The following is an 11476-nucleotide window of genomic DNA, read 5'->3' as shown; positions in this document are numbered from 1 at the left end:
TCCCCCCCTTTTAATCTCCCCCCACTTTTTAATCTAAATATTTGGTTCGTTTTCCAGCCCTAGTTACGAAGCTATGATAAATTTTTGTCCCCTTTCAGTTTTGGTTTCTTATTGATAGTTGGGCAAGCGTTGTGTACTTTGCTCAGATCGCTGGGTCTCTGATTCTTGATTATATATCTAATTTTTTATGATTTTTTTAAATGCTCGTGATTCTAAATTGAAGTGTGCATAGCGCCTAGAAATATGTTTAAAATTACCACTGAACCCCTCGGTAATTTCTTATAACAAAAAACCCCCTAAAAATGGCATTGCTTGTTCTTGTGTCGTCAAATGATCAAAATGCCCCCAATAAGTTTGGTAGTTTACCCTTCTTATACCTAAGTTCCGACAGCTTTTGGTAGAAAACCCTAATAACATATGTTTATCATTTTTTTATACTTTTTCAAGTGTTTGTTTAAAAACTTCATAGCTCTTAGAAGATTGTTTGTAATTTTTTAGGGTTTTGTTTGTAAATTTTTAGGATTTCTTTGTGATTTTTCTATTTAAGGGTATGTTTTAAGTTTTTAGAATTTTAGGGGAGGGGTTTGTTTACAATTTTAGATTTGGCAGTGTATAGTTTATAATTTTTTTATTTTAGATTTGTATACTTTATAGTTTTTTAGAATTTTTTGAAATTAAGTCATAATGATGATTGCCGTGCTGATGGTGGGGGATATTTTTAAGGACCTGTAACTTTATTTGTTTATTTCTACTTTTCCCTTTTTTTACTATTAAGCGTTTATTTGCATGTTTACATAATCTTTTTCTTCAAGATTTTTTTTCCTTCTTTGCTCCACTTAATTCTTTAGTTCACAAAACTGTTTCTTATTTTCATTTGAGTTTTCCTTCTGGTGATTTTACCCAAATTAGATGTGTTTATCGAGTGCACTGGGCCAGAGTCTACATTGAGTAACCACGATGATTGCTCTCCAGCCAAGCCAAGCCAAGCCAAGCTCCCCAATCTCAAACATACTGCAATCGACAAGGACCAAAATAAGTAGTTCTCCACTGGTTTGTAAATTAAATCAAACATGTTGATTAGCAAATTAAAGCAAAATGATCGTATCTGTAGGCAATTCGAATGGAAACATGCTCGTCCATGAGATCTCTCAACCAAAAGCAACACAATGACCGGAATAAACAATCTGATTCCGTACAAGTTCCGTACCAGCAGCTCTTGTACAGTTTGAACTTTCTCAATAACAAAGCAAAATCCATCTTTTGATCTTCAACTCTTACCAGTCATCAGGATCTCGTTACGTGTAAGGAGATCAAAACACGCTCAAAAAAACCTTCAAAATTCCATATACACATCAAAGTACAGATACAATCGAAAGACGCAACATCGATTACATCCGGTGCATGTTATTCATATAATAAGCATCGCAAAACCTCATAACGTTTCATACATGATCCAAAAGACGATAGAGGTAGGAGTTGAACAAATAAGATCGATACACTTAGAAGTTAATACATCCCAAGCCCCTTCCAAATGCTTGCAGAGATGTCATCCAGACTCACTTGGAGGTTTCTCTTTGGGGTGTTTCGAACTGTAGTGATCGCCAAGCTGGTTTTGATTTGCTAGCTGTACCTGAATAGCACAGCATGAGAACGATGAATTTGGTTAAAAGAAAAAGACGGATAAACAAACATAGTCATGCAGGTAATCGTCTTCTAAGCCGAGGCAGACTCCAACAAAATAGCTGAGGAAACATTTCTTCATAATTCAATTGTGAAGGCGTACATGCAACAATCTTTTGCAACAAGTTCATGTTTTTAATATCTAAATGAAAATCAACTAGGGCTAGGACAGGATTCTTTAAGTGATGCAAAATGGTACATTTGACAATTGTAAGCACGCCCATGCCGTGGATTATGCTATACTTTAGCAAGGGAGATCGCTTAGGAGATTTTAATAGTCTATTCCCATCAAATGATATGTTTTCCTCGTGATAAATGGAACATATTCTCGTCTTTTGAAGTCTATGATAGTTGTAAATAATGAAGTAAAGTTCTACATCTACCAAGGTATATCTAGTCCCTTAATATTCTCAAACTCACTCACTGATTCTCTGAGCTCCCGCATTTACATTCACATATCTTTGTACCCAACCATCTACCTGAAGTAATCTATACGAAAGTGCAATTTACCTCGGTGTTATGGTCCGTCGAGTGCTATGGGGGCATTCCTACACCTTTTTATGGCATCCGGGTTGGTGAACTCATAGAAAAGATTTGGCTTATATTTTCTTAATTCAATTTTCCTTGAAATGAGCAACTTTACCAGCTAACAGCAAACAAAAAGGTTTCCTCTGCAGCCGTCATTTGATCCACAGAATGAAAGGAGCGGCGGCACTCAAAACAAGTTTTCAGCTACAAGTTTGCTAATGATGCAAAGCTACTGCTAAATGATGATCATCAATAAAATGTGCAAAAATTCAATGTAAAACAAGATGATCGAAAAGAGAAAATTAAACATCAATCGCCACTCCAAACTTCTCTTATCTTACCAATTCAAATAGCACAATAGAGAAAAGACAGCATAATCATTTCTACAAACTACAAAAAGATGGAAACTTTTCACGTCAATCAAACGCACACTCGTGATTCTTAGGTTTGAACCTAAATCAGGAGCCCCATCACAGAGAAAATATGAAAAAGATCCCATCTTTACCCATAATTTCCAGATTTAAACAGATGGGCAATCCAGAATCCTAAACTAATGGAAATCTAAAAGGGGGGAAAAGATTATCTTTTCTCACCTTGCAGATTGGGCACGTGACCTTGAGGGCGACGGCCCTGGCCTCGAATTGAGATCCCTTTTGCTTCTGATTCTTCTCTGCGTTCTTCCTCTGTGCCTCTATCTTCTGCTTTCCCCTCGTCATCCTCTTCGTCTCCTCCTCCTCCTCCTCCTCCTCTTTCTCGACACGGTTGATCAAATCCAAGGGCGGACGCCAAAGATGATGGTAAACGATATTGAAATGTGTGCAGAATCTTGGCTGAGGTCCGAGTGGCGCTGGTCGGACACGTGCACCGTGCAAAGCTAGTACCGCGTGTTCAGGATATAATAAACATTGGATAATACAGAGTTTGGTGAGGGATGTTCTGGGGATTTTATTTCTCATTTTTATTTTGCAAGAAATATTTCCCCATGTTTTTTCTTGTGCAGATTTTTTATTTTTTTTAAGAGCAAACCAAAATATTACACATGTGATGATGACAAGCGGGCAACAAGCTGCGCCGCTAATCCTTTCTAAATTGCAAAACTCAACCGACGATTTGGTCGGGGTGAGCTATTTTTATTGTGCTACCATGCATGATCTAGTAATTTTATTTTAATAGAAAGAAGAACAACTCCCAAAGTCGTTAGTATTAGATGGAATACAATACAACTTGAAACTACGGAAAAAAAAACCTAGTTGAGGGTCCGATCTTATACAAAGACGAGACTATTTTCATTAATTTTTTCTCTTCCTTTCCTTCTCTTTTTTTATCCCCCAATTTGAGGGGTAAGATTTTAGTTCAACTTTCTCCCTCATTCACTTCATTTTAACCTTTTAAATGGAACACCCAAACAAAAATAAACCAAAATTTCCCTTTCCCTTCCCTTCTTTACCCTCCATCCAAACAGGCTATTACAGTGTGTTTGGGAGATCATCTAGGGAAGGGAAGGAAAGTTCTCCTTCCTTCCATTCCCCTTCATTACACCCTAATTTGGAGTGTAAGATTTTGGCTTAAATTTCCCCTCATTCCCCTCATCTACCCTTCTACGTGAAACTCCCAAACAAGGTTAAAATTAAATTTCTCTTCCCCTCCCCCTCTCTACCCGCCATCCAAACAGGCCACAAGGGGATGCCTAGCTTCTTAGCCCCTGATTGGTCAATATAGGCATCAAATTTCTGTGCAAGAACTTCTACAGGAATTGTTTGGATTTGTCCAAACGTCTGCAGAGATGTCATCCAGACTCGCCTGGAGGTTTCTCTTTGGGGTGTTTCGAACCGTACATTTTCCCTTGCACCTCGATCCAACTACTTCCCGTCTCTTTCTTAACCCCCCGAGCTCTCATCAATGCTCTCGTTCTCGCTGCATCCTCCCACTTCCCTTTCGCAGCATAAATGTTCGACAAAACGGTATACATTGCTCCATCCGAAGGTCGAGCATGTAAAACCTTTTTGGCCACGACTTCTCCCAATTCCAAATTTCCATGAGATTTGCACGCACTCAGTAATGTTTCCCAAGCATTTGTCTGAGACTCCACCGGTATTTCACTGATGAACTGATAAGCCTGGTTAATGAACCCATATCTCCCAAGGAGATCAACAACACAAGAGTAGTGTTCAGGCTTGGGTACCAATTTCCAATCTTTTTGCATAGACCTAAAATAATGACAACCTTCATCAACCAAGCCTTTATGAGAACAAGCTAACAAGAGGCTCAAAAATGTTACTTGGTCCGGATGAAACCCATTTTGGATCATTGTGTTGAAGAGTTTGAAGGCCTCCAATGCAAATCCATGGCAAGCATATGTTGCGATCATTGCATTCCATGAGACTGTATCTCTCTTCACCATGGATTCAAATACCAAGGCAGAATCGTGAATGAACCCACATCTTGAGTACATAGAAATTAATGAACTCATTACCAATGCATCATGTTCAAATCCAGCTCTGATCACATATAGATGCAGCATTTTCCCCCAACCAAGAGCAACAAGAGATGCACATACCGAGATTACAATGGCTAGTGTCCCTTGATCAGGCTTAAACTTTTGTCTAACCATTTTACAAAACAAAGCCAAAGCTTCTTCGTTTCGATACCCAGAAATTAGTGTATTCCATGAGGTTTCACTTCTTTGCGGCATGTTATCAAACCATCTCAATGCATTAACCACATCGCCTCTCTGAACATAACCTTGTAAAATTGTATTCCATGACACAATATCTCTCTCGGGCATCTCTTTAAACAATCTCAAAGCATCATCCAACAAGTGATTACTTACAAACCCACCCATCATCGTGTTCCAAGCCACAACATCTCGATTTGGCATCTTATTAAACAATATGTGAGCATCGTCAACATTTCTATTTTTCAAATAGCCATGGATCATTGCAGTCCAAGAAATTGTATCCTTTTCTGGCATCTCATCAAATAAATCTCGAGCGCGTTTCATTTTTCCGGCTCTTGAATAGCATGTTATCATGCTATTCCATGAGATAACATCCTTTGCGTCAATTTGCGAGAAAAACTCCTCTGCGTCTTTAAGGAGTCCAAGCTCAACATATCCTGACAAAAGAGCATTGCAAAGAGAAGCCGATCTCAACCTCGCTTGATCAAACAAGCTTCGTGCTTCAACAACACGCCTTAGCCTAAGATAACCCGAAATCATGATCGACCACGAAGCACTGTTTTTCATGGGCAATGGCATCACATCAAATAGCTCTCTTGCTTCCCGAATCTTTCCATTGTTTATGTACCCTGAAATCATGGAATTCCAACAAACCACATTTCGGTCAGGAATTCTATCAAACAGGCTTCGGGCTTCTTCTATTCTCCCGCATTTAGCATATCCGGTCATCAATGCGGCCCAAGACACAATATTTCTTGTCGGCATTGCGTCGAAAACTCTCTGAGCGTCTGAAACCCTATCACTTTGGATGCATCCGGTGATCATACAGTTCCAAGTGACAACATTTTTGCAAGGCATCTGATCGAAGTAGTTGAACGCTCCCTCTATTTGGCCATTTCTGAAGCAGCTTGTGATGGCAGAGTTCCACCAGAAAATGTCCCGGCGAGGGTTCGATGTGAAATCCGAAGGTTGAGTTGATGGGTTTGTCGTCAAAAGGCGTTTGAAGGAGAAAAGGAGCGATCTTTGGTGCTGAGATCGGATTCGGGTCAGCACGTGATTCATTAATTCTCATTCCTCCTGAGTCTGCGAAAATGAAGAAAGCGGGAGAATGACCGAACGGTTGCGGCGTATGCGAGGGAGAAAAGATCACTTATTAAAGAAAGGTGAATTTCTTGCGGTCGCGACGATCTTTAAGGTGATGGCGGCCGGCGGAAAGTTCAGGCGAGGTGGTGAGTTCCGGCGATGCGGGGACTTCAGGCGAGGTGGTGAAGGCGCGCGGCGACAAGGCGGCAGGAGTCTCGATGATATTTAGACTTTATTTTACTAATAGAGTTTTTTTTTTTCTAACCAAAGGAATAGATTCAAATCCATGAGCACAGTCCGAAAGAAATTTCCAATAATAAGCATGAAGAATTAAAATTTCTTTCCTCTCATATTTCTCCTTTTCATGGGCATGGGAGTTCTACATTTTATGTTGCCAATTTATTTCGTCCAAAACATCAGTCGCCGATTCACTGTTTATTGTTGTGAACTTCATACGGAGGATAAATGTCAAGCACAAGAATAGCATACCGATCCTAATCCACAACAACAATAACAAACAGCAAAACCTTTTAATTCCAAATACTCAAATACCACACGATTAAAGAGAACAAGAAAATTGTGACATATTATCAAATTGGTGCTCCACAATTAACCCAACTGAAAAAAAAAAGCCAGTATACTGTTGGTCTTCACTCATTTCCCACAACAGAATAGTACGTTTCAAAACAGCAGAGGCATCCTAATCTGGGAGAGCAGTTCCTCTCTCCAAGTTGTTCTTGATCTCAAGAGTGTACTTTCCAAAAGCTCTCTCGATCTTCTTGTTGAAATGTTCATTCCTATCATTGATCGAATCGATTCTTCTCTTCATGCGAACTACGCCTCCTGCTGAAAAGATTGCCGCTTCGCTATCTCTTGTCCTGAAGCTCTTTCACCATTCTGTCTACATTTTCCTCCGGCATCTTCGCAATCTGAGACAAATAAATTGATTTGGAATTATACTTTGTATACAATATAAAACACGCAAAAATGAGGAAAATCATGGTGAATGTATTAAAACTTGAACGTTGAAGTCATTTATCTAAGTAACTTAAGGCACAATAATATCTCAAGCTTTATCAAAGATGACAAGAAAAGAAATCTTGGTAGTGACGAAGAGAAATTCACAGTAAATTGAGATAAAACTGTTGAATGTGTTAAGATTAAGAGATACTGTGATTTTCAGCACAAGTTTTGGAGCTAAATCTTCAGAAAAGAAGCTTAGTTTTAGATCAAGGTGCAAAATACCTTTCCATACTGAAGACTTGAAGCATCACGATAGAACTCAGGATCAGCCTCTTTCGCTTTAGTATAAGCCTCCATGTCGCAATCTATGTTCTTTGTGCGCTTCTTGTAAGCATTATACAGTGTTTTCTGATTGAAAACTGGTCACAGAACATTTTGTTCTGTCAGTTAATGATCAATATCCCTAAGTTACAAAATAAAAAGAGATACTAAAATGAAAAAAATCAAAAACTCACCATCCCAGCCAGATGGAGCAGGTTCCTTCTCCCATTTCTTATACTTCTCCTCAGCCTTCTCTTGAGTATCAAGCATGTAGGCCTTTGACATATCTAAGCCATTTGAATCAAGCAGCTTTCCAATCTTTTTCTTCCTCTCCTCCATCCATTTTTGTTTAGAAATGCCCCTTGATTCAGGAGGATCTTGCTTCTTCTTCTCTGCCACCATGGCCATTTGATTGGCTTTTCTTGCTTCGTTCTGCATATAAATAACCGAATAAACAATCAGGGAAGACACTTAACTTGAAATCTAATTTAGGGAATGACCGGCTGCAAGACATGGATTAAGTTACCATTTTAAGCCTCAGCTCAAATAGTTTCTTTTGCCTCTCATTGAGATGTGGATACCCTTCTTCGGCATTGGTCTGGACATCCTGGTCACTAGCACCAGCATTTTCTCCTGGAGGAACTTCATTTTGATGAGAGGGATTGGAGGAGTATGGGGCACCATCTTCTTCTTGCATACCTGTATAAATGTATATATTGTATATATTAAATGTTGAAGTATCAAAAAGAGAACCGCTGCAAGGAGTTAACCAAATATTAAATCTTGTGAAAGACCCTTCCATCAAGATTGACAACAGAAGGAAAGTGGATCCGCTCAGATATAAAAGAAAATCACTGAGTTAGTTACAAGGCATGTATGGTTCAAAGGAACGCGTGAGAGAAGTTTATGATTAAAGTTGTGCAGATAAATATAATGCTTGTAGATCTAGCTCCAGAATGCAAAGCTTACACACATGAAGCGAGAAGGAGAGCAATAAGGGAGGATTCTATTAAACTTGTAAGCTAGCAAACCAGCAGCCTACTAATTTTCCTAGGCCATTTACCTCTACTTGAGCATCAGAACACTGTCAAAGAGAACTTGAAAAGACCATGTAGACGAAAAGGAACACTCACCATTTACAGGGTACGAGACTTTCCTATTTCAGTATTCAGTATAACATCAATATCAAAGTTAATCAAATGCATAATCTACTAACTTCACATAAAACTCCAATAGAACAAATCAAATATGTTGTGTACATCTCACCACATGCAATCAATATAACCTTGCAGGGTAGTAAAGTTAAGCCATTCACTAAATGGAGGAAGCCTAATCATTCTGCATCTTATTGCATAGCAGTTGTGCATTTTTCACTCCCATGGCCATGAGTCCTATACAGAAAATAAAAGCATGAATATAACTGGTCTAGTTCCAAGCGGATGCAAAGAGCCAATAACATCAAAGCCTAGCTGAACCACAATTCCTGATACCTTGATTTTAGCTGAATCTAGCAAATAAAATAAAAATAAAAAATTAAAACAATAAAAAAGGGCTGCTACTACAAGTATTCAATAACTCAATCTCAAACAAACTCTTCCAATTTCATATCATAATCAACTTATTAGCCTCTTCCAAAGCATTATCCCAAACTTGTGAGAAATTATCAGATTTAACAGTGAGAAATTATATCAAATAATCCTACTTCATCAAAACCCAAAACCCATAACAAAAAAACAAACCTGATTCATCCTTCTCTAACTTTTCCTTCGCCTCCACAATCTTCCTGAAGCAATACTCACTACACTCATGATAAGGATTCGATGCATTGACGCAATCAGGATGCACTGTTCTCTCCTCTAATTTCTTTGCAGCATCCTTCTCGCTCTCTAAAACAAAAATAGAAAAAATGAAATTTTGAAGAAAACTCAATAAAGAAAAGGGGAAAAGATACAAACTGAATCAAGAAAAGGCGGAAAACCTATTTTTTCAGCATCGGCCCGTTCTTTAGCTTCGGCGATCTTTTTGTGACAGTAATCGACACACTCGTGGTAGGGATTAGATGCATTGATGCAATCAGGATGAGTCTTTCCCATCTTTAGAATCGAGAAGAGAAATCAAAAAACCTAACCCTAGAAAACTGCAAAAAGGCGAAATTGATTGGTGAGCATAAAACAATAAATCTGAATCAAATAGAAATCAGTTTAAGGAGAGTACCGTTGCTTCTTTCAATTTTTTTTTTCCTGAATCGATTGTTTTTACTCCGAGTTGCAACTTGAAAAGGCCTGACGAAAATGAGAACAGAATCAATATTATTACTTAATTAGGGTTTTAAAGATATTAGTCCCTTACATCATTAGTATTCTGATATTAGTCCCCCAAATCTTCATAATTTGATATTAGCCCCCCAAATCAAGGATCCTATCAGAACACCCCACAGGAATGGGTGATCTATACCATTCACGAGGGCTAGAAGGTTAGTTTGGAAATCCTGCCTATTATATCAATGGTGTAAATCATCCCACTCCTATAGGAGTGGTTCTGATAGGATTCATACTACCAAATCACCTTAATATGCTAATATGAGTCCTTACGTTAGCTTAACTGATTGGATTTAGACTAATCATGAGTGAGTAATTACCTTATTACCCCTCTTTCTCTACTCTACCTCTTACCCGGTTGGTACTTTTTCTATCCTCTAAGTCTTCTAACCCCATCAACATCTTCTACTCTCTGGTCCCTTTATTTCTTCCCTCTCTTCATGTAATTCAAGCAAAAACAAATAAATCCTCTATTTCTTCAAGCCCCATCCTCTTCATGCCAGTCAAGTCCTTGGTTTTTATGGGTTGATTGATAATGTACCATTGGGAGAAAGAAGAATGTGAAATGGGCTTGGGTTTGAGGGGTTTTAACAGGTTTAAGTTTAATGTGTTGTGCGTTTGGGTAGTGAACTGAGAGTTATATTCAAGAAAGAAGTCAAAGAAAACGGAATATTTTCCATCAATTTTAGCACCAACTAATTAGAAGGACTAATATCACCATACTTAAGTAATTTGGAGGGCTAATATCAAAATATGAAGATTTGAGAGACTAATATAAAAATACTAATGATTTGAGGGACTAATATCCTAAAAACCCTATTTAATTTTTTTTTTCCTATTTCTTTAAGATGAAGAAGTTTTTTTCTCGCTTCGATCCATATAGAAAGGCCTATACGCCTTTTGTTTATCACCTCTTTGCTTGATAAGCTGCTCATAGCCTATTGAACAAAATCATTGAAGTCCGCACGGTGGCCATGAGGGCAACAACACGTACAATACGTGTATACCATGATCTTGACTTATGTAATCAACATACATGTACAATTGTGCAGGCGCGCGAGCGCGCGGGCGTGGATATATATATGTATGTGTGTGTATGTATGTATGTGTATGTGTGTGTGTATACACACACATATGTTGTATATGTATGTATGTATGTATATCTATATGTATATGTATGTGTGTGTGTGTGTGTGTAATGAAAATGCAAGCAAATTTGGTTCCCACTTTGAATATCTCTATCCACTACAATAGGACCTGGCGTTTCCATTTAATTTCCTATAATCATCAAGTATTAACCACACAACCACTAACTAATCACATGTAGAAACGTATTAAAAAATTGAATCTGAACAAGGAAAAAAAATGAAATCAAGCATACAGAAAACCGAAAACAAAAAGATGAAACTGAAATAAAATTGAACAAAAAAATGAAATTAAACTCTATGAACCTGATATACTTGGCTAAATGCACGTTTCAATTTTTTTAAAAGAAATATCAAATACGAAATCAACAGTAAAAAAAATCAAGCAGACAGATTTCTTCATCGAACTAATAAAAATATGAAAGTGAGAATTACAATCTTATATTACTCAAAATTTGACGATTTAGATACTATACAACAGAGATCCCAACTCAATTACGAACTAGGTTTCAATTTTGAAAACCCCAAAAAACCCTAAAACTTAAAAAACTAAAAATTACTCACTAATTCTCTTCTCCGTCTCTCGTCGAAATCCGGCGAACCCCAACTGAAGGTTTTTGCTCGGCGTCGAAGCGGATCGGTTTGGAAACGGAGCAGCTTAAGACGAAGAGAGGGGAACGGAGAAGATAAAAGGGGAAGTCGCTCGGGTTTTTACACTTAAAAACGCTATGGGTTTGGGTAATCGGGTATGGTTTTTAACC

The 11476-nt window shown here is 38.1% G+C and overlaps 2 protein-coding genes and 1 long non-coding RNA gene across 3 annotated transcripts; all 3 read right to left on the bottom strand.

Annotated features, from left to right (window-relative positions):
• LOC109822559 lies at positions 1322 to 3176 on the bottom strand. Its single transcript, XR_002242173.1, has 2 exons — positions 2802 to 3176; positions 1322 to 1630 (listed from the first exon to the last, which is right to left on the bottom strand). It is a non-coding gene; the product is annotated as an uncharacterized LOC109822559 (long non-coding RNA).
• LOC109819487 (pentatricopeptide repeat-containing protein At4g02750-like) lies at positions 3356 to 6368 on the bottom strand. Its single transcript, XM_020385222.1, has one exon. The coding sequence runs from the start codon at positions 5945 to 5947 to the stop codon at positions 3995 to 3997; it is 1953 nt and encodes a 650-aa protein (XP_020240811.1). The 5' UTR covers positions 5948 to 6368; the 3' UTR covers positions 3356 to 3994.
• LOC109819488 lies at positions 6510 to 11416 on the bottom strand. The gene is made up of 8 exons (XM_020385223.1): positions 11280 to 11416; positions 9467 to 9534; positions 9231 to 9389; positions 8992 to 9138; positions 7779 to 7951; positions 7447 to 7684; positions 7214 to 7350; positions 6510 to 6897 (listed from the first exon to the last, which is right to left on the bottom strand). Exons 3-8 carry the CDS (start codon positions 9343 to 9345, stop codon positions 6835 to 6837), a joined length of 873 nt encoding a protein of 290 aa, XP_020240812.1. The 5' UTR covers positions 9346 to 9389; positions 9467 to 9534; positions 11280 to 11416; the 3' UTR covers positions 6510 to 6834.

This window comes from Asparagus officinalis, chromosome 8, assembly GCF_001876935.1.
Source record: "Asparagus officinalis chromosome 8, Aspof.V1, whole genome shotgun sequence".
Taxonomy (NCBI): Eukaryota; Viridiplantae; Streptophyta; class Magnoliopsida; order Asparagales; family Asparagaceae; genus Asparagus; species Asparagus officinalis.
This window is presented reverse-complemented; position numbering and strand designations above follow the sequence as displayed.

What these genes read in the sequence shown, in the direction of transcription:
- LOC109819487 (XM_020385222.1), bottom strand. Translation starts at nt 5,947, where the DNA reads ATGAATCACGTGCTGACCCGAATCCGATCTCAGCACCAAAGATCGCTC.
- LOC109819488 (XM_020385223.1), bottom strand. Translation starts at nt 9,345, where the DNA reads ATGGGAAAGACTCATCCTGATTGCATCAATGCATCTAATCCCTACCAC. An exon ending in TTGAGCTGAGGCTTAAAATG is followed by an intron (nt 7,685 to 7,778) that starts GTAACTTAATCC and finishes ATTTATATGCAG; the next exon opens with AACGAAGCAAGAAAAGCCAA. An exon ending in TGCTCCATCTGGCTGGGATG is followed by an intron (nt 7,351 to 7,446) that starts GTGAGTTTTTGA and finishes TTCTGTGACCAG; the next exon opens with TTTTCAATCAGAAAACACTG.